The sequence below is a fragment of the Cynoglossus semilaevis genome, chromosome 19 (assembly GCF_000523025.1).
Source record: "Cynoglossus semilaevis isolate Cse_v1.0 chromosome 19, Cse_v1.0, whole genome shotgun sequence".
Classification (NCBI taxonomy): Eukaryota; Metazoa; Chordata; class Actinopteri; order Pleuronectiformes; family Cynoglossidae; genus Cynoglossus; species Cynoglossus semilaevis.
Window position 1 is genome coordinate 15,465,539 of NC_024325.1, and position 27,638 is coordinate 15,493,176.

Consider the following 27,638-nt stretch of genomic DNA (forward strand, 5'->3'; position numbering starts at 1 on the left):
AAAAAATAAAATTAAACCAAGAATAAAATAAATGCTGAAGAGATACACGAAAAAAGAAAGAAGCTGAAACATGAACATGTATGTACTGTACACCAAGAGCAAACCCTGGAATTTGTCTGACTGAGAATAGTGTTTGAAGATGAAGGCCTTATGTGAACTGTACAATAGTTAATAAATTAAATCTTGTAAAAAAAATAAAAACAACCGGCGTCCATTTTGCTGTGATTCTTCCCGCCCTAACGGTTTAGAAATTTCTAGCAACGAAGAGTAAATACTGAAGTGAAATGACACTCACCGGTCACTTATGATGTGTGTTTCAGCGTCGTTGAACTTGAAGATATTTCTTTTTTCCAGCAGAACCGATTCCGTTCCTTGTGTTGTGACTTCAACGTGAAGCCGGAACCTTGGTCCACGTCGACGTGATGTCATTTAACAGCAGCAGCTTGTAGGAAACTTTTACACTCCCTTCAACCGCTAGCATCAACAAATGTTTGTTGTTTTCTTTTTACCACAAATCTACTACGTGACATTTTATGTTTTTCAGTCGATGTCTGTCAAAACTGGTAGGTTGTTTTTGCTACAAAGTCCTCGTAAAAGTTACTCATTTCACCTCGACCGTTTCTACAGCACTGAATACGTTTGACACTGAGTTGCTGGAATGTGATTGGCTGATAAGACGTCTCCATTGGCGGGCCGGCAGTCAACCAGGTACCGCGCGTTAAGTAATCAGTGACTGCGTCATTTCAAGGCCACTAAACAGCATCCGGGTCGGGTTCTTCAGAATGATCATAACCTAAAAAAAAAAACACGAAAACGTTAATACATTATTAACCCGAGGAAGTGAAGGACGAGTAGGAAACATTTAGAGGTTTTTCGTTCTCATTTACAACAGTGAACTCTGGTGGCGAATAGACATAAGCGCTGCCTTTAAACAATGGGACTTTAATACTGCGTAATAAACCTTGGTTGCCATGTCCGCTATTCCTAAGCGATTTAGAACATGTTTTCTGTTAATTAATAATACGCGTGGATTAAATCTTTTTTCAGTTCGCATTGTCCTGTCTCAGTTCTCTTAACGAAAAAACTTCTAGTTCTACCAGAGAGCAAAATACTATTTTTTTCGGCCACTGGTGTTATTTAAAGGAGATACATATGAAAGAAAATTTGCCTCACGTTTCCCCCCCTCGCAAATAATTAAGGATAAAATTAAAGCTTTCTATTGAACAGCCCATAATACAGTGTACACAGAGTACTCCTGCAGTAAGTGTACTATGGAGCCACCGGTCCAGGATAAAAATCATCAATAATTCACCATAAAACCGTCACGATCGACTGCATTCGTTTGGCAGAACATTTCCCTGACAGTATCTGTTCACCTTGGTAGGCGCATTTTAGGATTCTCGTGCCTATAGCACCATCTTGTGGCCAAAAAGATGTAAAGCCGTAGATGTTTTATTGGTTTGTCATTTTTACGGTGAAATTTGTATTTACGAAGGTCATCGCTGTCCGACAAGTAAAAAATCTACTGTGTGGATGTTGGCAGCTCACTCCTGCCCCCACGTGGTCACCTGTCACGTCAATCAGAGGTCTTCAAAACAACAGAAAGCCATGGCATATGAAAGATAGCTTTATTGCACAAGGTGTTAGAATGATCTTTTTAGTTTTTGCTTTCTTTTTCATAGAAAATGTACCTTTGAACACAAGCAATTGCTATAACAAGCAACTCAAACAAATGTTTGGGATACCCTCAACATTTTTTTTTTCATCTTTTGATTTTCATAAATTTTTTCTTGATTTTATTTCCTTTTAGCAAGCATGCAATGATTTTTTTCTCTCGAAAGAGGATGAACAAAATACAAAATAATAATAAAAAAGTTAATAGGACAAATGACAACATCAAAAGACTGTTTAAAAAAAGAATAAAAATTCAACAAATTAGTATCAAAAACATAAAGGGAAAGAAATGTTTTTTTTTTCCTGTTTGCCCATTTCAGAAGTAAAATATTTAAATTTTTGATTTCAATTGAAATTGGGGCATTCAACCCTGATGTGTCCCCTGATTTATTCTGACGAAAATAGCTCTTCATACAAAACTGTGTTTTATGTACAAGACTTAATCTATAAACAGCACAGACAGAGGGGATGAAGATGAACTGACTTGTGTTTCAGGAGGTGAACTTTTTTTTTTTTTTTACTTTCAATAATCTGAACCGGGGAAATGGACGGGAGAAGGAATGCTTCAGGTTTACACACCCGCTCCAGTCCAGTACTTAGACAAGACGATTGTAGTTTGTCGCTAAATGAGCTACGAGTCCCTGATTTCACTTGGCTGAACTGGTTTGAGTCACGAGACCCAGACCTGGTACTGATTGGTTATAGGAGCGTGTTGCATTCACTTAAACAAAAACTGATTTGTTGACCCAATTATTTCTATAAATAAATATTTATATATGTTTTTTTTAAATCAACCTTGAAGCCATAAATTTTTTTTTTTTTTAAATCAACCTTAAAGCCATAGATGTTTTTTTTTTTTTTAAATCAACCTTGAAGCCATAAATTTTTTTTTTTTTTTTTTCCTTTCCTGTTGGGGGCTGTTGGGGGATAAAGAACTCCATGTAAAGTAGAGAAATTCAAGAATGACTGCGGCTCAGAATGTTTTTATTATCAGTTTGTCTGCCTTTGTCCAGGCACTGGTTGGATCACGACGTCACTTTTTTTTCATGGCTGTCAACGGTGACTTTATGGAAGACTGGTGTAAATAAAGATTTTCTGAATTTCAGGACACCTTTTTTTCAGGTGAATGCAATATGTTCCTGTAGTTTGACCTGTAAAAAATTGGACAAAAAACCCAAACAAAGTTAAAGCCAAAATAATCTCAAAGACTTCACCCACCCAGGAACAAGGAAACAAAAAAACAAAAACAAAACAAAAACAAAAAATAAAAAGCACAAAAACTCTATCCCGGCGATGCTTCTCTGTGTGAGTGTCCTGTATATTAGCACAGAAATGAAGGGCTGAGGTGGTAAATAAACGGGACGTACTGTATAAAGAACTCCAGACAGGGCAACAACAAAGATAATTATTGAGTGAACATTATACTATAATTATTATTATTTTAAATAACTGAACTCCCTGACATACAGTAGAACATCTTTCGTTATATTATTTCCATTCACATCATAACTGGGTTTTCCTTCTTTTTCTTCTCCGAGCTGACGGTGAAGTTAGAACACTTTAGAATATTTCACTCTCCGTCGGCCATGTTTGCCTCAACACTGTATAATTATTCCCATCCCATTCCTACTAGTCCAGTAATACTACTTACATACAACTTCAGTGAAGCGCTCCAGCTGTTCTCAACACGCAGTGCTGCCGATCTGTGAGCAGAGAAGAATTAAGTTGTTGGCGTTTTTCTGACTCTCGCAGTGCTCAAAATAACAGTACAAGTGCAATGCAACATGTTCCTGAAGCGGCAGTGTTTAGACACGTCTCACCAGCGCTCCTGCACTTTTATCTGCTTGGAATTTTCGTCCTAGACTTTAACTTTTAACGTTAAAGTACTTTAATCTTTATATAGTATGTGTGAAGTTGTTGTAACTGTTGAAGGGAAAGAACGTCCAATAAAAAAAGTTTCAAATTTTGATCCGGTTAAGATGTTAATATATAAGTAGAGTTTAGTAAATATAAAAATATTTAACTTTTTGTGGACTAAATCGAGATGAACTCATATTTTGACGACATCCAAATGAATCGGATTAATTTTAAATCTGTTGATGTAGAAGTGACTGAGAGAAAGTTCATGTTGCAGAGCACGTGTCAAAACATTTTCAGCGTATAGAGCTTGTGACACCTCGTCTCTGTCCTTTGGCCGCCACACGGCAGCACCGCTTCATGTTGCAGAGCACATGTCGTCTCACTCCTTTGGCCGCCACACGGCAGCACCGCGTGTTGAAAACTGTTGGACTTCCTCTAGGATTTGGTCAGTCTCTCTGGTACCGATTTGGTTACTGAATACACATATTTATACATTTAAATACCAACCGGTTAAACGGCCTTCCGTCGTTTACGTGGATACAAAGTCAGCTGCGGAGTAGAACCGGCCTGATGTTGTTTGCTCAACTACCCCACTTTTTTTTTTTTTTGACATTTTCAACCCTCTGCCTACGTGGTACCCGTGTAGTCTAAGGTACAGGACATATTTACTGGACTTCACTGGACGGCTTTCTGCCATGATTGTTCCCTTGGTACACACACACGGGCTGTGTCCCATTTAATAGGCTGCAAAGGCTGTAGGATGCATGGCTGACCAATCAGGTGTCAGACGGTCTTTGTCGTATATGGAAATGACATCACAGCTGCTGCAGACCTTTTTTTTTTTTTGCTGTGATTTGTTAATGATGGGCTGCAGGTTTGGGGTGCGGCCTATAAAAATGGGACACAGATACACAGTAAGGTATGTGCTGCAGACCAGGGAGGTTGAGAATCAACCGGACCAGTCATCGGTTCCTGCTCCAGGACCTGAAGGTAAAGAAGCCTTTCATGCTTTCCAACACTCCTCTCTTCGTCCGTCTACATACACAGGGTCCCGTATATATACTAAACTTTTCTTTTCTTTCTTTTTCTTTAGTCAAACCTTATTTGTATTTGTTAAATTTCTCTTCTTTAAATTTCATGATTGAGCGATTGTCTCCTTTAAATTTGACACTAACATTTAAATTTTTCTGCGCGCACCGCTACGCCGTCGCAGCGCGCACCATTTATACTTTGTCATTATTTAACTTATATGGCGATAATATACCTACATACAAATATATATGTAAATTCTTTGTAAATACCAAATATTCTCTATTCGTAACGTGAATCTTCATACATTTGGGTTTCGTCGTCATTTCTTTTGACATCTGGAGCGTTTCCTCTCACGTGAGCGGGAGAGAAATCTTTTTTCCTCTTCATCCTCGGAAGTGAACCTGAATCATTTCTTTAGGAATCAAATCGGCCAATAGATTTTTGGGATTTAAGAGACACACGGCGAGGGGGGACGAGGGGGAACTTAAGTGGACATCCTGTAAAATGGACAATAATACTGAAAACTATGGAGTACAGCATGTCTATGTGTGTGTGTGTGTGTGTGTGTGTATGAGTGACGGGATGGACACACAGCTTCATACTGGCTATTGTAGTCTTCATCGTCATAAACACTGAGCGTCCAGCTCCTCTGTCAGAGTCAAGATTTCCAAATGACCAGAGAATCGTTTCTTTCTTCCTTTCTTTTTTTTTCCAACTTTTTTTTTTTTCAAATTTTTTTCAATTTTTTTTTTTTTTTTTTTAAGCTGTGCAATTGCCATGAGAGACGTGGGCGGAGCTGCACACCAGCCGGCTGGAACTGTTAGTTGGAGTTAGTAGTTTGTCTGCAGAGTCCTAGGTGAACATGAGAAGAAAGGTTAGCTAGGTCTCTGTCGGGGGGGCGGTGGCGGTGGGGATGGGGGGGAAATACTGATCCCACGGAGGATTAGACAGGACTCTGGGCAGAGCACCACCAGTGTGGGCTGTAAAAGAAAGACGGGTTGCATGCCCTTTCTGGCCCAGACTGTAGACAGCCAGGGTTGACCTGGCCCAGGAGTGGGACGGCAGCGCGAGTCTGTGCAGGAGGACGAGCTACACCAGTGTGTATGACTTGGAGTAGGCCCCCACGCTCTGTTTCTGTAGTCTGCCCAGGGCAGAGGAGCTGCTCTCCAGCAGCGAGTCTCTGGAGCCCCCCTTGTTACTGTTGAGGGGGTTGCTGCCCGTGCTCGAAGTGGACGCCGTGGCCGCAGCGTTGGAGCTGGGCATGGTCAGAGTCCTCTGAGGCAAGGTGGCGGTCCCCGAGCTGACAGAGCCCAAGCTGCTGGGCCCGGAGTGGCCCAGCGTCAGGGCCTGCTGCTTGGAGGAGTCCAGAGTTTTGTGGCGACCCTGGGTGTGGTACGCCCGCTGCGTGAGGCTGCGGATGGAGGCCTCCCGCGGTGGGACGGCGGGACACGGGTCGCGCAGCTCGCCCTGTTTGCGGAAGAACGGGTCTGTCTTCATGTAGAGGGGGAGGTTGCAGAACTCACCTGAGAGAAAAAAAATAGGACAAAAGGTTAAAAATCCATGAAGGAAGAAAGATTCTGGGAAAGAGGGAAGAGGGTGTTGTTTCAGTCATGAGGTGACAAAGTCAGATGGAGCCGACCAGAACACAATAGAACATTACAACTAAAAGCTTGAAACCATACAATACTCCCACCCGCCCTCCACCTCCTCAAAAAAAAGAAGAAAAAAAATTTAGTTTAAATCTCCACTGCAAGGATCCACATTTACAAATTGTGGTGTAGAAATTGGATTCCCGTCGGCGTGTACCGTACACCACACTCACCAGTATTTCCCAGACGACGTCAGATCAGGCGAGTCCAGGCAGTGAACGCTTCAGTGTAAATGAATAATGTTAAAGTTGTGAACGATGATGATGTCATGGAGCCCTGACATCATCATCATCTTCAGCTGCTCACCGTGTCTCCAGTTTTTGCACATTTATTACAGCAAAAAAAAAGTTGAAACTGAGAAAAATCTACACTGGATTATTTCCTACAGCGACTCAAAACAATAACAAAAAAAAAACCAATGAATATTTTATGTTAAACTAATTAAATAAAACTCCAAATCAGTACGTTAGCTCCGCCTCCGCTCTGAATACACACTTTTGGTGTCAGTTTCCTCCATCTTTTTTTTTTTTTTTACTTACTTTTGGCGCGGTGTGGAATTGGCACGGCCACATTTTTACCCCGGTCGTAGTCTTGCGGTTTGGGCGGCGAGGCCGTGAAGCGGCAGATTCCCGGCTCGGAGGGCGTACTGAGGGAGGTCATGCTGTCCGCCGGGTCGTTGGTTCCCGTGGTCATTTGGTCAGAGGAGCTGTCGGAGATGAAACACTCTGTGATGGTGAACTTGGCGTGCTGCAGGTGCTCCTCCAGCTTGGCGTGTTCATAGGCCCTGGCCAGCTCCTCGTAGGTGGAGGAGGCGCTCTCCGTGGACACCATGCTGTTACGACCCTTATCTGGAAAAGACAGTTTTTTACAAAATGTTTTTTTGTCATTTCACAACAACTGCCTTTTACTGTAAGGGAATTAACAGAAATTAAAAAACCAAATGTAACCAATAGGGGATGGTATTGGTGAGAATCTGGCAACTTCATAGCATAGCAACAGTACAATATATTGCGATATACTGCAATACTTTAGGCATGAAAATATATTGATTTTTTTTTAAACAAGACACAATGCTGTTCCATCCAAACAGCAGGTTATTAAAACTCAGTACTTATGAAATATGTCACGCTGGTCATCAGTGAACCACTGCTGTAATGCTTGAATGATAACAAGCCTCCAGTCACTAGGTGGCAGCAACTCATACAGTGGTTTGTACAGATGAAAATACATACATGTTGTTTGGAATGACTAGAGCAGAAGTAAAAGCTAAATAAAATCTCAACCGACCAACGCCAGGAATATTTGACTGTTAATTGTTAATAAAAAAATTTAAAAAATCAATAAAGTGTGGTAGAATATCGATACGGTATCGTGGACAAAATAGATTTTTTTTATATGAATATTTCCCTTCACCCGTAGTAAAACCAAGATCCAAGAAAATAGTTTGTCGGCATCTATCAGACGTGTGTGTGTGTGTGTGTATGTGTGTGTGTGACTCACCCGTGGCGGGTGAGAGGCTGGCGCTGTAGCTGTCGCTCTCCGTGGCTGTGATGCCGTGTGAACCCATGGTCCTCCAGTCTGAGGTCAGAGTTCGTGCCGAGGCCGTGGACTGGCTCTGACTGGGGCGGCTCAGCGTCCACTGGCTGGAGTATCTGTTTCTGGAGCTGTGGACCGACTTGATGCTTTTCCTGGACACGGGATCTGAGAACGGACAGACAACGGTTAGAACGCCAAGAACAGGACGCCGACGCCAACGATCAGAGCTTGAACCTGCTGATCCTGAGACAAAACGTCACATAAAAGGACTCACTGGTGCCGGGGCGGATGTCTGACATGTCAATCAAAGGCCCGGAGTTCTGGATGAGCGCTTGATGATGCAGAGACACGCCTGTGCAGAAGTTCTGTGGATTCACTGATTGGCTGAACTCGGTGTCCGTCACCGGCACCGCTGCCTTGTCCTCCCCTGTGACAGGTGAACGACCAGGAAATGAAAGCATTGTAAACAAAAAGACATCTTAGAGTTATTTTTATTTTTTTTCCATCCATTTACAGCCTCGTACCGATCTGTTTGATTCCCTCCTTGTCTTCAATGAGCAGCTGAACACGTGGGATGTCGATGTGCAGCCTCGGCCCCTGGGGGGGGCCCTTCACAGGGGTGTCTATAGTTCGATTGTTTTTGCTGCAAACAAATAAAAGTTTTCCATTCAAAATGATACAAGTTGCCGTTGGAGGTCAGACCTGCCTGTTCCACAAACATGATAAAGTCTGACTCTCACCTGATGAGCATCTCCGCCAGGCTCTTGGCGTCTGGAAACGAGACAATATGTCACTCAGACATTAAGGAACAGTGAAGATAAGTATCTCAAGAGTCTGGACCTGTGAACGTCGTCTTGTTTTTCCACTCACCCCTCAGACGTTTCAGTCTCTTCTCTTTGCGTTTCTTGCGGATGATGAAGAGCAGCGCGACACCCAGCGTGACCAGGATGACAGGAGAGCCGATGGAGAAGAGTTTCTTCACGTCGTCACCTTCGCCCCGGGCCGACTTGATTGGTGGTATCGTACCTTTCGAGAGAAAGAGGATCGTTGTATTTATTTTGAGCTCAACTCTATCGTTACATCCCTATCGATAACAGAAAAAGAAAAGTTCCGGCGTTCAGATCCACAGTTGAGTCTATCGTTACATCCCTATCAATAACAGAAAAAGAAAAGTTCCGGCGTTTGCTCACTTCCGTCGTAGTCTGTGGTGGCGAACTGGGAGGTCTGGTTCCCACAGCCCGCGCTGTTACAGGCTCTCATTTTCAGCTCGTACCACGTGGCCTCCCGCAGCTCGCTGAGGAACAGCTGAGTGGTGGAGTTGGCCTTCAGAGTCTGCCAGGCCCAGGTGCCTTTAGGCCTGAAGTCCAGCATCAGGTCAGTGATGGGGCAGCCTCCGCTGGTCCAGCCCTGCAGGTTCAGGCCGGCGTGAGTGGAATTGATGTGAGTGAGCAACGGCTGGTCCTTGTTGAAGACGGGTTCTGTTGAGACGAAGGTCAGAGAGGATGGAGGTGTTCAGTGATACTGAATGTAATATTTGGGTCTGAACTCAGTTCACTCTGGTTCTGTTGTTGTTTTGGTGAGGACTAAAGAATAAGCAGCAGAGGAATTTCCCCCAAAATGATTTAATTAATTTTTTATATATTATCTAAACAACCATTAAATATGTATTAAAAGTATAACTGAAAAGTAATATAAAATGTTTTCTCAGTTGCCCGGGGTCACCTTTACCCACCTCTCCCATGCGTCTTGGCCTCGATGATCTCACTGATGCGTCCCGAGCCCACGCTGTTCTTAGCCGCCAACTTCACTTTGTACCAGGTTCCGCAGCGCAGATTGTCCAATCGAAAAGAACGTTCTGTGGAGCTGATGAAGACGTCCCTCCACTCCTCAGTGTTGTCCACGGAATACTGCAGCACAAACCCTGCAGTCACACAGAACAGACTCGCATCAAAACCATGTCACTCTGCATTTGTTTTGTTTTTTACGTCTAAGGGACACCAGGGGGCAGCAACCAGCTGTGTTTAGTCGTTGTCAGGCTCAGACAGACATGGAGCGCATTGTTTCAACTCCTGTCCAACAGACTGGGTTGACCTGAAGTCCTGGTCAGAAACTAACCTCTGATAGAACTTCCTCCGTTGTCTCCAGGGATCCAGGCCAGGGTGATGGAGGAGGTGGAGGTGGTGGAGACGGTCAGACGAGGCTGGTCTGGAGGAACTGGAGTCCAAACACACACACACACAGAGACAGTGAACCACCAACATAAACCAGTTCACAGGTCTCAGACGGAGCCTCGGTTTGACCTTACCTTGAACCACCAGATTGACTATGATGGTGTCAAAGCCTAGTGTGTTGGTGGCTGTGCAGGTGTAGTACCCAGAATCCTCTGCTTTGACCGAACGGAGCACCAGCGTGCCGTTGGATAAAATCTGCCGCTGACTGTCTGCCGTCACCGGGATGGCAGAGTCCTCACTGTCGGAGAGACGGTCAGGCAGGAGGTCAGCACAGTTCTAATCTGACTCTACATGTCTGATGTGGGACAGGTGACGGAGTCTGACCTGTCTTTGGTCCATTTGATGGTGGGGGTGGGCTCGCCCACTGAGCTGCAGGGCAGTCGCACTTCTTTCATCCAGGGCGTCGTCACTGTGCCGCTGAAGGACAGGATCTTAGCAGGGACTGGAAACAGGGAAGAAGGTTCAGACGGGGCTGGAGGTAATGGGACGGTAGTGAAGTGAGCAGTGGACAGGATTACAGGAATGTCCACTGGTCCAAATGAGACACGGAAACTCACAGAGTTAAATGACAAAGACAACATCGTAGGAGGCAATAGTTAAGACAAATAATCAGGACGAAAAGGAAACACGTCAGACGAGGAAGTCCAACCAGCACTGATTTGGTTTTCTAGGTGAAGATGAGGAACAGATGAGGACGAGAGCCAATCAGAGCTGCACGTGTTGGCTGGAAGACTGGAAATATAACACAGTCGACATGTATCTGGTAGAAGAACACACAGTAGACACTATGAAGACCTCAGTTGTCTGTCGTCTGTGCAGGTATCGTTCAAAAGCCTCCAAACAAAGACAACAACGTGACAACAGACTTCTTCCTGCATAATTCAGGTTTTCTACCTGCGTCTACGTTCCGTTTGCTGACCGAGCACAATGCCCCGACCGACTGAATGAAAAAAAAACCTGGCTCAGGGCTGGAGGAGTAATAGGCCTCCTCTAACCTCCTGCTCCCAGTCAATCTTTTCTCCATAGATCCTCCCCCTTTTATTGATCCTCACCTGCTACTTCTCTCCCCAAGGGTCAGTTTACTGGATAGGCTCTGTTCATCACCACATAATTAACAACAGCGTTTCTTGCCATATAACCACTACTCAATCAATACAAGGGCTGTCAATCAATAACCGAGACAGCAGGCGGAGAAAGGAGGAGCAGGAGGAGGAGGAGTGATGAAGAAGATAACACAGCACGCTTAGAAACATCTACTCCTTCCGCAGCACGACAGGCTCCACCCACCTTTCCCAGCGGGCTCCACGGTGACCTTTGAGCTGATGTTGCCCCGTCCGGCCGTCGTCACGGCGGCAGCCCAGATGTGGTACTGTTTCCCACGGGTGAGGTGCGTGATGCGGTAGAAGAGCATCTCCGGGTTGGCCTCGTACTCGCTGGGCGCCTGGGACAGAGGGCGACACATGTTAGTGAGCTGTGGTGATTGACAGGACAGGTCCGGGCGGCGGGGGCTCCACCGGGCCGCGGCGGTGTCACGGCGTGTTACAGTCGGAGGAGTGAGTACAGGATAAAAACAGACAGATATTTCTGCTCTGCTCAGGTGCGTCAGTGAAGCCGTGTCTGTGAGTGTGTGTTTTTATCTGTTTGTCTTACAGTGATAAACCACCGCCTCCTCTGAGGAGAAGTCATGAAGTGTTACAGCCGTCTGAACGCTTCAACGTTTTCACAAGTGGTTGTACCAGGGACTGACAACCTCAGCTGCTCTGCCCTGGCGGTGCCTGGACGCCGTCAGGGTCAACTGGACAGGGTCAGGTCATAAGGTGACACTCAAACTCGAGTAGCCTTTAAGGCAGTGAATCAAAGCTCTGTTGTACAGGTTCTTTGGTGATTTAAAAAAAACAAACAAAAAAACAATGTTAATGTTAAGTAGACAACAGCCTTAGCATTCACATTAATTATATTTGGTTTTAATTATTTTGTTTCTGGTCTTTAACTTTAACAGAATTGAAAACTTTACTTCTGTATTCAAGCCTAAAATAGAATAAAAATGTGACATTAAATTATGTTAAATAACGACTGATCATTAGAACAAGAGCAGATACATTTAAATTCAATTGAGATGGTTTAAACATGGGGGTTTTCAAATGTGTTTTTTCACAGGTTTTAATATATAAACCAGTGTAATCTTTTTTTGATTGTATAACAAAGTGTTTTGTTAAATTGCAACTCGAACTAAAGCCAATGTATTTTAGGGATTTCCATTTTTTTTTTAAACACAGAGGAATATGACTTCTTGTAGACCGGGGTGTGGCTGTACTGTTGTTAAAAAAGAGGAAAATAATAATCAGCAGCTCAGCCAAGTATATGGAAAATAACAAAAAAGAATACAGAAGGAAAATGAAAAAATTAAATATAATTTAGGTGATTGGAAATAAGTGCAGAAAACATCAAGAGGTAGCAACATTTTTTGGAAGAATTCTGGTACTTTTTACTGATGATAATAATAATAATTATTATTATTGTTATATTATTGTAATGATGACCTCATCACATGGTGTTTCTACTGGATTAAAATGATGCTCCAGATTCTAATGTTTTCTAGAGAATATTTTCCCAACATGCCTCACACTAAGATGACGTTCACAAACACACACACACAGATAAAGTGTTTCTGTGTGTGTGTGTGTGTTATCTCTTTAATCTGTTCATCTCTCCATCTCCATCTTCACTTCCTTCACTGTTTTCTTTTCCCTCTTCTCCCTCTGTCTGGCTCTACGAGGAGGAGAGGATGGAGGGACAGCAGGAGGGTGTGTGTGTGTGTGTGTGTGTGTGTGAAGGGTTCAGTCAAACATTCCTCCAGCATAGCGGCAGTGTTGTGGTGATCCAGGGAGTGATACAGGGAGATAATGAAAAGACGGACAAAAGCACTCTCATCTCGATGTGACTGATACCCTCCTCTGCTCCTCCCTTTTCCCTGCCCGACCCCCCCCCCTCCTCTACCCCTCACCCCTCTCTCTCTCTTTCCACCCTTCCTTCCTTCCACCGTTCCACCCTTCCACCCTTCCTTCCTTCCTTCCCCCCCTCCCTCCCTCCCTCCCTCCCCTCTTCCCTCCCTCCCTCCCTCCCCTCTTCCCTCCCTGCCTGTGCTCATTTACATGGCACTCATGCACAGAGAGGGAGGAGTATTTGTGAATAATAAGAAAGTGAGATTCAAGCCTGATATCAGATTTCACCACACACTGCGTGTGTGTTTTTAACACAATCCAAGCACAACTGAAATGCCACATATAAGAATATAAATAGAAGATCCTGAAATGTGATGTGTCTGTGAGAGTGTGTGTGTGTGTGTTTCTGATGCGGCAGTGTGCATGTGTGAGCTTGCTCTCTGCCTCATTTGCATATCTACGTCTCATCACGTTGCCAAGACAACCTCATCTGTTCATCTGGGAGGGCAGGAAATAAAGCAATGGTGCAAACACAGAAAAGACACTGACACACACACACATGCACGCGCACATTCACACACAGTTTAATTTATTAGGCGATTAAAATTTGTTGTTTTAATTGATCCTAGATTTAGAAATTTTCTTTTGAGTTTCCTCACCTTGTGATGTCATCTATGACTACTTTTAATCCATGCAGTTGACATTAGAACACAATATATATTTACTTTAGGTTAGCCATATTCATGATAAGCGCTAGCGGACCAGAAAAAAATTACATGATGGACTGGAAATGTCCCGCAGGCCCTGAGTTTGACATACATGGTAAATGATGCACTAATCTTCACATTTGTGTTTGCAAACAAACAGCATTTTTTTTTTTTTTTTTTTTTTAGGAATGTGGAAGGGTATGTATGTCTCCTGCCCTGTGGGGGGTGCTATATCTTTTCCATCAGACATTTTCTCAAAAATCCTAAAATTTGAAAAATGTTTTATTTAAAAATTCATAACTTTGTTGAGTCTCCACCCTCCACTATCTGCTCCTTGGGCTCCTTGAGGGTCACAGAACCCAACGCCCCAGCAGATCAACCGCCCCCTGGAGACTTCTACTGGTAATGATGATTCTTTTTTTTTAACTCCTTATCTTCTAACCGTTTCCACACACACAGACAGAGACTTACTGGTTGTCCAGAGCCCGGGCTGGAACAGTAGATGGTGTACTTGCGGATGACACCATTTGGTTTGTGCGGCGTCAACCAGGACACCATTACACTGTTTGCAGAAGCAGGAACTGCCTTTATTCCAGCCGGCGGACCAGGAACTGAAAACAATCAAATGATACAAACACATTAGCAGTGAAGGCACCGGGTCACGCAGGATTTAGTTATTTAAGTTTTTCTATTGTGGACATCTTTTTTTCTTTCTTTTTTTCGTAGTCTCCTAGCCTAGCAATAAGCCCTGCAAAACTAATAATTTATTATTATATTTCAGTGCATCTATTAAAACTTGATTCTTTTTTCAACTCCCATTTGACTACGTCCACTGTAGGTCTGATCAATGATGCTTTTAAATGTCACTCACTGCCCCACGCGTGTGTTTTCCTCCCATTAAACCACTCACCTTCGATTCTTAAAAACACATTCAGACACGCTGACTGACTGACTGACTGGCTGTCGGACGCCCGTTACAGTGAGTAGGCTTGTTTTCAGATTGGTGGTCTTATCCTGTGCTAAGCCTCTGCGGGAGGACTCGGAGGATTGACATATGTTCATTTAGACACCGGTCAGCAGCGTTTTCTGACTCAGTGACACAACAGTCCGTCTCTTAACCGTCAGATTAGACACTGATCCTCCGTTTGCCACTTCAGCCTTGACACTGAACACCACTTAATACTCTTACTACAAGATAAAGTTGGAGGGGAAAAAAAACCCAGTGGGTTTACAGTGGATGTACACTTGAACACAACACGCCGAGATAAAGCAGCTCAACTATAATATACTGTCGTGCCTACAGTAGCACGGGATGTTACAATATATCGTAAGTTCTGCCTTTGTGTTGTGACACGTATCGTATCGTCGGATTCTTGCCGACACACACCCCTCCCAGTTACTTATCTCCATTTCTGTATCATGTGAAATAAGTGAATATTAACAATTGCCCAGAATTGCCCCAAAGGGACGGATAAAAGCTGAATGAACCTGAATCATAAGGTGAAGTCGTCAAAATTCAAACTCTGTGTTTAGGCAGGAGAGTCTGTGGTAGAGGAAAAGTTCCATCTGGTGCCCCCCCCAAAAAAAAAAAAAAAAAAATGCTGACAGTCTGTTGTGCAGCCTCAGCAGTGATGTGGCCAAGATCAGCCCAGTGGTGGTGAATAAACGGCCCCACCCTCATGAATATATAACCAACGCTGTGCCAGGCAGAGGAGGAGGAGGATTTGTCACAGCGAGGGCTGATACACTTCCACAGCCGTGACATTTCTGCGTCGTCTCTCTTAATGCGTTATTAATTTAGTCATTCAGGAGGAGGCTTTGTGTTCACCTCCGTATCTCGTCGTCATCAGCCCTCCAGGCCCCACCTCCGCCCTCCTTTCCTTTATCAAGAGACATATATCTGGCTGTAATCCCGCCTCCAATGGTGTAAGCACAAAATTAATTCTCTCTAATCCAAGAGGAGATAATCCTACAGGCCTACAGCAAGAGAGCCGGTGACAAAGACGCCGACGAAGGCCCATATCTGAATCCTGGATGTGATGTGGTCCCAGGAAGCACCACCTCCTCCTCCTCCTCCACAGTCTCTCCAGTCAGAGCTGTAGACCAAAAGCCTCTTTATTGTCATTAGCAGTGCTAATGGAGGTTCCTAGTAGGAGTGTGTGCGTGTGTCTGTAGATCACAGAATGGACCACATCTCCAAAGTGTGGCCCAAACTGTAGATGAAGCCAACGGTAAATCCAGGCTTGAATGATTTATACACATACATTCTGACCCTAGCCCCGTGTCTAATAAAGTTGCGAGTGTGATTCCCTTCCCTTTCACCAGCCTCTCTGCTCGGCTCGGTCAACCCCGTGTGTACTCACGATCCTCGCGGGTTTGGATGTACAGGACATTGCTGCGGACTCCATCTCCAGCCTGGGTGTAGGCCAGCACCTGTACGCTGTAGTTGGTGAACTTCTCCAGCCCCCGCAGCTCCACCTGCTCCCGTGTGGTGGTGATATTCTGCATCTCTCCCCATTCTGGCACACAGGTACAAACGGACAGTTCTGGTTAGAAGCACCGATGAAGGATGTGTGCAGGCAAAACAACGTTGAACAACTCTTGACTTTGGAAAAATTGTTTTGCGGGGAAATGTGATCATCGGACGGATATCTGGGCGGAGAGGTTGAATTATTGTGATTTTCTCGACGCCATTTCCCTCAAAACATTGTTCCAGATACAAATGGGTTGGATATGCACGTGTGTGAGACAGACTTGAACATTCAGAGAAGAAGAAAAAACACACACACTCACAGAACACAGAACAGAAACCTCATTAACCACCAATCGTTTACAAACTAGGGCAAGTTTGGACAAACAAAGGGACAGGAACAGGAGGACTGTTTCTACACCACAACAGAGGAAGGATGGGTAATTTTAGAATGAGATAGGTGATAATTACTCTGCATCGGCCACTGGGTCTGGCCCCCACAGCACCCACCTCCGTCAGGGAAGAGGGACCAAAACACAACCCGGTAGCCTTTCAGCACACCGTGCAGCGTCAGCCGTGGAGGCTCTGCCCACGTGATCACCGCCTCGTCCGACGTCACGGAAATGGCACGCACGTTCTGCGGAGGCTCGCTGGGCACTGGAGAGAGCAGCAGCAGGAAGAGGAGGAGGAGGAGGAGGAGAGCGTTAGTGCAGCGACACTTTCCAGATGAGCTTTTCATTATCAGGTGATTTATATCAATTCTACAGGCTGTTTCTGTCACTAAGGAGACCAGGCTGGTGCAGCTAAAAATGAATGACTCCCCGGCAAAGGCGAAACATGTTCAGATACAGATCAGTCAAACAGGCTCAAATTAGCCCTCAGTGTCTCCTGGTTCACCGCTGGCTTTTCGAGCACGGAGAACAGAGGAGGTGCGAGGGGGGAGGAGGGAGGAGGAGGGGGTCGGGAGAAAAGGGGAAAGAGCCCTTGGGAAAAAAAAAACATGCATATTTAAACAGCCACACCTTTAAAGGGTAGAAATGCAGATGAAGTAGGTGGAGTAAAATGGCGACAGTCAGGATCCAATCTTAGAAAAGTAGTTTCTTTTTTCTTTACAATGTTAAATGTAATTATGGAAATTATAAAAAAAATGACCAGTTAAACAAGTGGAGGAATTGATAGAACAAAGAAGGAGAAAAAGAAGGTGGAGGTGGAGCGTTCAGGGGCCTCCTCCACTCCTCCATCACCACCAGCCTAATACAGAGTGTTAATTAATGACAGTTAACAATGAAGGATGTGAACTTGCTACTATTTTTTCTGGAGGGGAAATGTCTGTAAATATACACAAATGTGCTGTTTCTGTTGAATAAAACAGTAAATAATTCTTTCTACATTCTCCAAACTCCAAACCACTTGAAGATCATCCCAAAGCTGCCTCTGATAAAACACTACTCCGGGATTCTGACTTTTTTTTTTGTCTACTCTGACCAGCTCTTACCGTCTTCCAGAGTCGTAGCATTGATCTCAGTGCTGGACGGTCCAGTCCCAGCTCTGTTGAAGGCCTGGACCACGACTCCATACTGGGCAAACTTCTTCAGGTTGTCCAAGGTGTACACTTCACTGTCCCCCGTTGCTTTCATCTCCACTATGCTGTACTGTCCGTTGCTGCCTGGACCGTTCTCTCTGTAGCCGATCTGATAGCCGCGGATCACCCCGTTCTGAAGTTCCTTCTTTGGAGCCTGAGAGAAGTGTTGAGAAATACTCAATATCAAAACACAATTGCACAAATTTTCAATAAAATCGTCTCACCTTCAAAGGTGTTTCTCATGATAACGTATGTAGTGGAATCATGTATTTCTGAGTGTAAACCTTTACCAAAGTGCCACGTTACTCACCCACTGACACCTGACCATCGTACAAATATGTTTTTTTTTTACTTTAACAGAAAAATTTACCACAGAACAAAAAAAAATTCCAGCAGTGAGCCTCACCCTCCACGTCACCCGTATGCTCTGTGATGTCATCGGCTGAAGGACCACTTCTATGGGGGGCCCATCGGGGGCTGTTGATGCAAAACAAACAAAACAAAACTTTTACAACATGTAAAACAAAAAAAGACAGAGCTGAGAAACAATCAGCCAATCACTTACGAGCTTCCTCGGTGCTGATGGTCAGCTCTTTGCTGGGGAGGCTGCGGCCGATCTTGTTGTAGGAGTACATGCGGATGCTGTAGACACAGGCCGGGTGTAACTCCACGATGTTGGCCTGGTTGTTGGTGGGTGAGATGTTTCTGGTGGTGTACATGTGGTCCCAGGAATCTGTAAAATACACACAAAATTTTTAGATATTAATCATACAGAAAGCTCGACGTGTGTATCGGTGGTCACCACACCCACCTGACTTGTTCTTGTATTCTATGTCATAGCTGGTGATGATGCTGTTTCCATCAAACCTCTGGATCCAGCGCAGGTTCATGCTCCTGTCCTTCACCTCCCTCACCTCCAGCTCTGGAGGATCTGGTGGCTCTGTGTAGATGTAGACCAAAAAGACAGGGTGTATGTGTGTGTGTGTGAGATATCTATATGCTCTCTTACAGCCTCGGTCACCTAAAGCATGTGGTCAACAGCAGGTTAACTGACCTTATATCTATATCTATATCTTACAGCCTCGGTCACCTAAAGCGTGTGGTCAACAGCAGGTTAACTGACCTTGCACGGTGAGCTGGATGAGCCCTCGTCCTTCTCCGTAAGAGTTGATGGCGTGGCAGGAGAAGAAAACTGAATCTCCTCGCTCGGCTGGGTTCAGCTGTGAGCGACACACACACAAAAAAACCAAAAACGTGAGGAAAACACACAACGGCAACGTCTCGAACATCGTCTGTTATCGATGAAAACACAAAACGGCAGTGGATGAACGTCTCGAACATCGTCTGTTATCGATCAAACTCTCATATCTTCATTAGTGGTTAATGAAAGTACTACACAGATTTGTCACAGATTTCAGGACCTTTGTTTTAAACTGCAGTCGTTGTGTTATTTTTTTTTGACCTGACTGCAGTTCATCTCCCATGTCTGTTTGTTTTCAGTGCCATTCTTATTGGCCTGCGGGGGCACTATACGCAGAACTGTGTTTTGAAAAGAGTCTCAACTGGTACTACTACTTTTATATACAGTAGCATAATACTGTATATCACTTTTTGTAGAGTATTTTTTTGTTTGTTTTTTATTTGACTCTTGTAAATATAACAGTCCTAAAGTTGAACATCATCCTATAAAAAGTCAGACTGGTAAAATAAAAAACTAATCAAATAAAATGAAGAACAGATAAAATGATAAAACCTATAGATGTGTCCTGACATGTTCCAGTGCATTTATAAATTATAATTCACGTCTCAGCCACAATGCATGATATAACGACTTACATTATGTATTTCTTACATGGACCATTTGTTTTTTTACATTTACTAGTGCTGAAAACATTTTCCAAAGATTTGTCCTTCACGTCACCTCCTGGGCTACAGATCAATGAAGGTCGTTTTGTTTTATCTTTGAATACAATATTTATAACACCCACATTTTTAGTTACATGTTCAGGCCTGACCTTTAGGGTGGAGATGACTTCGTCCCCTTTCTTGTTGATGGTGATGGAGTAGCGGGGGTTTCTCTCTGCGTCGATGACCGTGTCCCCTCTCTCCCAGCGAATGATGATGGGCTGTTCACCTCGGGCCGTGCAGTTCAGCTCCTTGGTCTGGCCTTTCCTCGCCATGGTGGTGTTGGGGTGGCTGGTGATCATGGCAGGAACTGTGCGGGATCACAGACACGTGTCAGTGTGATGAACAATACCATACGACTGGAATGTGTAAAGAAAATAGAGGTGTGATGTAGATTTATTACCAATGTATAGACATCTCTATTTCTGCCGTTTCTGCTTCTCCATTTTTTTATTTTTTAAGCTTCAAGCCTCACTGGCCCCCTCACGCTACCTCTGCCCCCCCTTCACCCCACCCCCCATCTTCCTGCTTCTCTTCTCCTCCTCATTTCCTCAGACACAGCTTATTGATCGTAGTGGTTCCTGTGGTTTTGTTTTCATCACTAATTCATCGGCCTCTTTTCCCCAGCAAACATCCAGCAGCACACGGACAAGCCGCCCCAACTCATATCAATCAATATCAAAGACAGCCTTAGTTAAGAATGTGCTGGACTGATGAGATGTGTTCTGTTCAGCTCAGGCCGCACTTGCCTGGGGCAAGAGTGCATCATACAGGAGCAGATATCTTCCCAAAAAAAAAAAAAAAAAAACCGTCTGCTGTCCCGGAGTGCAGCAGGGGGTGCTGCTATGAAAGGGGCTATGTCTNNGAGAATGATTGACACTTACTTTTGACAGTGAGGATCATGCTCTTACTGATGTCTGAGCCCACGCCGTTGGAGGCCTGACAGAGGTAGTAGCCTCGGTCATCCTCCAGGACGTGCCGGATGAGCAGAGAGCCGTTTGACATGATCTGGATCCGGCCGGTCAGAGGGACAGGGTGGTACTGCTGAGGGTTTCCCACACCTGCACGACACAAAGTCCACGTTGCCATATCTCTGTGATCGACTGCTGTGCTGACATGAAGGGGGACTGAGCGCCGGTTTTACCTTTGGCGTGTTTCCACATGACCTTTGGCGGCGGATAACCTTCCACAGAACAGTTGAGAACTCCAGCTTTGCCGTAGATGCAGTCCTGGTTGTTGGGCTGCACCACGAAACGAGGTGGCACTGAGGAGCAAAAACAAAAAAAAACAGACACTTAACGAAGCAGTACAATCTGGAGGGTGAGGAAGAAACAAAATATTGGTTGTGTTAATTTTTTTACAACAGAGATCCTGATTTTTTATTTGTCCAAAAGATCAGCTAAATTATTATTATTTTCATTTTACAATAAGAGGCAAAATACTAGGTTGACCCAATTACTAACCCATAATTGGGTCGAACAACTTGACAGAATACTGTAATAAGTTTTGTTAAAAATACATCCTCAACTCTTTATTATTTGGTCAATGTTTATTAAGAAATTGTTAACTTTCTATTTCCTAATATATATATATATATATATATATATATGTATGTATGAAACAAACAAAGGCAATTAACCAAACTGATAGACTTCTTTGTTGGGTTCAGATGTTTGTTAGTCCGACTCTCAGTGACTCACCTGCCTCTAACGCCACTGCACGTCACTGACTAAAATAGAAACTAACATCAAGAAAAAAAAATTTTAACCGCTCCTCAAATAACAACACTCATCGCCCCTGAGAACGCCCACCATCACATTCGACCCGACCCACTCCTCATCGTGTCTGTCTGGGTGCCTCACCAGTGACTATCAACTGTCTCTCCCAGCTGACGGTGGCGGCGGCGTTGCTGGCGATGCAGGTGTAGTTGCCGTTGTGCTTCAGTGTCACCTTGGAGATTTGCAGGGAGCTCATGAACTCTTTGGTCTCTATTGCCACGCCAGAGGCGGAGCCTGGCACGATGAGCTGGCCATCTTTGTGCCAGGTGATGCGTATGGGCATGTCCCCGGATGACACCACGCAGGCGATGTACATGAGCTTCCCCACTGAGGTAGAGGGGATGTCGAAGGGCTGGATGAGCGGTGGCACTGGAGGGAGGGCGGGAGAAGGCGAGAGAGAGAGGGAAGGAAGAGGCAAGAGAGTGAGTGGAACACAGGAAGTGACAGATGTGGAAGAGTGGCACCGCGGCCATCTGGAGCGATGCTGAGAGGCAGAGGGAAGGTCATTGGCCAGTGGGACCCTCTCTCCTCTCCACTCCCCCCCCCCTTCAGCCTCCTCCATCTCCTGTACCCATAATAGCTGCTCTGGTTGGAGTCCAATTGGCAGGAGGAAGTCATTGTGTTGCCATAGTAATGGAGGTTGGGGGGGGGGGGGGGAACTACAGCTGAGACATCTGGGGGATTTAATCTAGGCTTCATTATTATTCATCTAATTAAATCAGAGACACACTCGCACGCAGACGCACACACGCACGCCCGCCTTAAACACCTCTGCAGCTGCCCTCCCACCACCCTGACCCAACTCACCACCAAATGAATACACACACACACACTAGAAATACACATTATACTCCATTAGTAGTAGTACAACATTAGATTCTCATGACACAACTAAAAAATAAGAACAAAAAAATCCAAGAAGCTAAAGCAGGATAGCAAAAAAAAAAAAAAATGTCCCAGTTATCCCAAGGACAGCTAAAAGTTAGCTAAAAAATATGGACTTCAAAATTGTTGGATGAATAAAAATATTATGCTCTAAGTCAATAAATATGAGTAAAAAGCTGTAGGAGATACTGTATCGATTATTTTTTTATCGACAGTTAACAATCAAATATTCCTGGTGTTGGTTCATTTTATTTTTCTTTAATTTGTTCTCTAGTGATTACAAATCTTGTGATATATCGTACTGTTGCACTTGTATTTTGATGAATCACCAGATCAGCCAGGAAAGATAGTAAAATCCACACTAAAAAAAAATGACAAAAGCCAAATTCCCTTAAATCTTGTGATATATCGTATTGTTGCACTTCTATTTTGATGAATCACCAAATCAGCCAGGAAAGATGGTAAAATCCACACTAAAAAAAATGACAAAAGCCAAATTCCCTGCTGCTGCTGCTGCACCACGATTTCTCGATATATTTTAGAAGAGAGGTTATGAGAAATGTGTACAGGGTTCTGTGATTCAGACCCAGGACCAGACCTGTTCCTTATCGCTGACCTTCGACCTCATCCGTACCTTTGCCCTCCTTCTTCTTACCTTTGACGGTCACGTGGACGGTCTGGTTGATCGACACCTGGGGCTGGATCAGGACACTACATAAGTAGGTTCCCTCGTCAGCGCCCTTCTGCACGTCCGTCAGTCTGAGGGTTCCATTGTCAAACAACACTTGACGGTGATTATCCGGCAGCTGCATGCCGTCCTTCAGCCACTTGATGGAATAATACGGGTAACCAATCACGCGGCAGGTTATGTAGGTGTTCCTGCCAGCCACTGCTGTAATGTCCCGCATGGGTCTGATTCGAGGTGGACCTGGAGACACAGGGAAGAGAGGGGGGGTTGGGGATGGAGACAGAGACAGAGAGACAGAGGATGGAGGGAGGAGCAGGTCATGGCAGAGTAGAAGAGGAGCAGACACGGAGACAGGAAGTGAAGAGATAAAGGTTGAGGGGTAGAGTGATTGGGGCGAGTTGACAGGTTGGACAGGGAGGTTAGTTTTGCTCCCTTTACTAAAACCTGAGTGAAGATTTGTATGTGTCGTTAACTAGGGCTGTCACTTTTCACCCGAGATTCAAACATCTGTTTAGGTCAGGACATAAAGATGAAATGTTATTACTAAAATCAGGTCAGAGTCCATGCTGGACTGGTTAAAGTAGGTTATGTATTATTAATTTTAAACTTGACTAATTATTAAAGCCTTGTCCTTGACCAAAGATTATATGCAATTTTGCAATTTTTTTCTACAGCGCTGTATCATTTTTGTTTTTAAATTAGCAATTAACATGCAAATATTCATGACATCTAATTATGTTTAGGTTGTGTTTAAACCTGCGACCACTAGCTGATTGTCCAGATGCTTTCATTTATTTCTTCTCTAATGATTACAATCGTAGATCCCTCAGTGTATCGTATCGTGATATGTGTCAGATCGCCAGATTCTTGTCAATACACATCCCAGGAAAAACACATCCATTTTGCTTCAAAGAGGCTCTTAACGTCTGCGTGTCCGTTTGAGCGGAGTTTGAGGAACTTCAAGAACCCGCAGGGAGAACGTTTCCTTCCATGTTTTGATGGGTGAACGAGCCTCATCAGATCAACGAACATCTCTGAATAATATTGATTTAAACCAACTCATATTGGGAAAAAGTGACAGCCCTATAATAACCTAATCACCTGATATAGAAGATGATAGACACAGATAGATAACTGATGATACACAGGTCATAGACGATCAGATGATGACTGACAGACAGAGAGACAGACAGACAGACAGATAGATGTCCTATCCTTCTCCCTAGCCTCTGTGTGTTTGTGTGGCCGTGTAGAGTGCGTTTATATTGAAAAGCAGACAGGCACCTCTTACGTTTATGCGCGCTTGGTACTCTGCGCTGCCGGCCGAGTTGCGTGCGACGCAGCGGTACACTCCCCCATCTCTGATGAGCGGGCTGCTGACGTTGACGTGCGACACGGTCAGGCCGTCCGACAGGGTGTACTGGCTGGTCTTGTAGGTGGAGTCTCGCACCACGGGCTCGTCATCCAGCGTCCAGGTGATCGAGGGGGGAGGGGCTCCTTTGGCTGAACATTTGAGGGAGAAGGGTTCGCCGGGGTTCACCACCCGCTCGCTGAAGGAGGCCACTATACGCGGTGTGCCATCTGGAACCAAGGAGACGGGATGGACAAGAGGTCAAACATTGATGGAAATCTGCAGACAACGCCGTCGTTGTTTTACGTTAAACGCTAAAATATTTGTACTCCATATTTATGTGTCTATCCAAAGGATGTGCAGCTGGATTTTAAAACAGAAATATTCAGATATAAAGCAGTAAATTGTAGGACCTTATAATTTAAAGACAGTGGTGACAGTGATGTCATAAAACACCTGCCGTGAACCTCTGAATGTCTACGTACCCTCCAGCAGAATAATGGAAAAGTCCTGAGCTGTGTGGCCTTTTCTGGAGGCAAAGCACTGGTAGGCTCCGGAGTGGAACTTCTGAGCCGCGGTGATCTGCAGCGTGTCGTTGTGTTGTCCCTGGATGGAGATGTGCTGGTCAGGCATGATGGGTTCTGTGTTCCTGTACCAGGAGATGGTGTATTCTGGGGATCCCTCCACGGTGCAGGTGAAGAACAGTGTGCTGCTGATGCCTGTTTTCAGATTCTTGGGCGATAAGGTCACTCGCAGTGGATCTGAGAAAAGATAAAAACAAAAAATAAGAGGGAGAATGAAGAACTGTTTTGTAATCACAACATTACTATTATATATGAAATAAACCAGAGGTTTTGTCAAAAAAACACATTTTGTTTCTCCCAGTGACAGATGTGGAGGAAGTGAAATCCATTGCTATCACAACGCCTACGTTAGGGATGTTAATTTTTAAACCTTCACGTGGTTAATAATGAATTAAACTCAATAAGAAACTATTTTTAACCAACGAATCAGGTGACGGTCCAACACCTCCTGCTTCTCAGGATATCACCAGCAGAGACAGCGTAGAGCTCTGACTTATATTATATTCTACGCAGCAGCAGAAGCTGTCAAAGGTTCACAGCAGAGATAAAAATCTACAAAAACTTCTTGTGTTTTTCTTTATAAATATTTCATTAGTTCAAGTTGAAAGATATTCAACGCCTTTCGTAGCAGTGCACTGACAATGAAGCTTTTTTCTAATCTTATTTTTGACATATTTTATTATATTATAATAAAATAAAATATTAGATTTTATTTTTACGCGTGATATAATTTTTTTATACTGTTGGCCGCTAACAGTGTCGTTTAAAATCACGTCCAGTTCACATTTTTAACATTTTCCGCAGAAATTCAGAAAAATTGATTTCTAAAGTTTGACGACTTCCTGTTTTCTGTAAATCACATTCACACTGAAAGACGATACTCCCAAAAAGGAAGTATCTTTTTCACCGAGCTGCAAAGTGAGCGCACGATCAGAACTGCAGACACAATCAGTTTGACACAGTCATTAAAGAAGCAGCTGGAGATATCGCTTCACATCTCTGTCCACTGTGAGTGTGTGTGTGTGTGTGTGAGGGGGGGGGGGCGAGTATGTACATGTGTGTGTATGTATGTGTACAGTATGTTTGTGTGTGTGTGTAAATGTCAGTGAGCAATAAGGCAGCTGGTGGTGTATGCTGGGGGGCAGCGTTGTGCCTCACCCCTCCCTCCCTCCCCCCCCTGCCCTGTCAGAGTCACAGAGTGTTCTGCCATGATGTGCCCACTGGCAAAGACGACCACTGCTCTTGTCTCTCCCTCTGTCTCGCCTTCCCACACCTCTTTGTCCCCCCCTCCCGTGTGTACGCCACTCGCCGTCGTCCGTCTCTGCCACTCCTATGATCTCGTTATAACATTAGCAGATAATGTCGTTCCACCGGTGTCTGTTTGTCTGCTCGGCCTCTGGGTGACCCCTCATCTTCCTCTCCCTCTCCCTCCGTCTGCCTGATGCCGACCGGTGCTGGCAGCTAGAATATGGATTCAGTCTGAGTGAGTTACCGCTCTGTCGCTCCTCCTCAGCGCTGATGTGACGGGGCGTCATGCAGCTCGCACACATTTTTGCAACGGACACACTCTAGGTGTGACTTAAACCGCATGTCTGCCTCCAAACCAAAAAGGGACAGTTCTGAATGTGTCTGTGACTCAGTGAGAAGTCAGCGTTGGAGTCCGAGAGCATGTGTGTGTGTGTGTGTGTGTGTTCACACACCGATGACATGAAGCTGTCCAGACACTTCCTTTGAGCCAAAACTGTTGGTGACCTCGCAGGCGTAGCTGCCACTGTCCTCTTGCCTCAGGTCGCTGATGGTCAACCCCGTCAAACGCCGGGTCCAGCGGGCGTCTGAGGGCAACGGGCGGCCATCTTTGAGCCAGCGCACGGTAGGGCTGGGGTAACCTCCCGCTGTACAGGGAAGCTCGATGCTCTGGCCTGCATTCACCTCCCCTGCTTGGAAACTGTCCAGGATGGTGGGCGAGGACTCGTTGGGGTCTGGAGGACGAGACAGGATTAGTATTTTTTTATTTTTCTTTAGTCAAAGGAGGAAAAGAAAAGCGTTAGTTAGTCATGTGACCCACCCATGACAGAGAGCCTGGCTCCATTGCTCTGCCGCGTCTCGCCACTGTACTTGTGTTTTGTGATGCAGCGATAGGTGGAGAGGGCGTCCTCCTTCTGAACGTCTGAGATGTAAAGAGCTCCAAAGGAGGTGATGGAGAACCTGTTACCTAGAAACGACACAGTGACATTCATTTTACAACAGAAATGAAAACATAAGCTTAGGGTTAGGGGTTATAAACCCCAGAAAACGTCGTTTTTTTTGGAGTATTGTGATAGTTCTGGACCCACGCCTTCAACATCCAGCTAGGACTGCTAGGAGTTGTTTTTTTGCCTATTTCTTACTCCATTTATTTGCAGTAGAAAGTCTTTTGGACAGCTTCAAAATGGTTTTGCTTCATTAGACTAAAAGTTCATTCCCGGCAATAAAAAAAACAACAACAACCAAGAAATAAATCACTGGTGTACTTCAGCTCCTCACCGGCGGCGTCTTTTCTTCCTTTTTCAAAAACACCTGTGTTTATTTTTATGAATATTTTACCTCTCACGGCTCGTGTGCCTTTGTCAGAGTCTTGCTGAGGTGTGTTTTTTTAAAGGCAGCAGTTATCCACTGAGCCTGGACTGTAGTGTGTTAGACCTGAGGGGAGGCACAACCTGCAATTTCCCCAGCAGCCTTTGTTGGCCCCCCAGAATGAAGCCTTACAGGATAATCAGCACTTTAA

General features: G+C 44.7%; 2 protein-coding genes across 3 annotated transcripts in view; both read right to left on the bottom strand.

Annotated features, from left to right (window-relative positions):
- myo1ca (myosin Ic, paralog a) overlaps positions 1-631 on the bottom strand; it is a 34,566-nt gene extending 33,935 nt beyond the window's left edge. For both annotated transcript variants that reach the window (XM_017041654.2, XM_025065548.1), the window contains exon 1: positions 296-631. The gene's annotated coding sequence lies outside the window, so the exon portion shown is untranslated. The remainder of the gene's footprint in view (positions 1-295) is intronic.
- Positions 632-4,367: 3,736 nt separating this feature from the next.
- LOC103395551 (Down syndrome cell adhesion molecule-like protein 1 homolog) lies at positions 4,368-27,333 on the bottom strand. Its single transcript, XM_008333293.3, has 30 exons — positions 26,940-27,333; positions 26,575-26,853; positions 24,776-25,051; positions 24,224-24,520; positions 22,907-23,179; positions 21,451-21,735; positions 20,733-20,852; positions 20,473-20,649; positions 19,699-19,898; positions 18,807-18,903; positions 18,495-18,623; positions 18,249-18,416; positions 18,090-18,160; positions 17,597-17,837; positions 16,612-16,758; positions 15,995-16,150; positions 14,103-14,242; positions 11,270-11,423; positions 10,307-10,424; positions 10,057-10,220; positions 9,867-9,965; positions 9,484-9,672; positions 8,942-9,229; positions 8,622-8,777; positions 8,492-8,522; positions 8,276-8,394; positions 8,026-8,178; positions 7,716-7,916; positions 6,755-7,063; positions 4,368-6,089 (listed from the first exon to the last, which is right to left on the bottom strand). The coding sequence occupies exons 1-30, from the start codon at positions 27,109-27,111 to the stop codon at positions 5,656-5,658; spliced, it is 5,643 nt and encodes a 1,880-aa protein (XP_008331515.2). The 5' UTR covers positions 27,112-27,333; the 3' UTR covers positions 4,368-5,655.
- Positions 27,334-27,638: the final 305 nt, after the last annotated feature.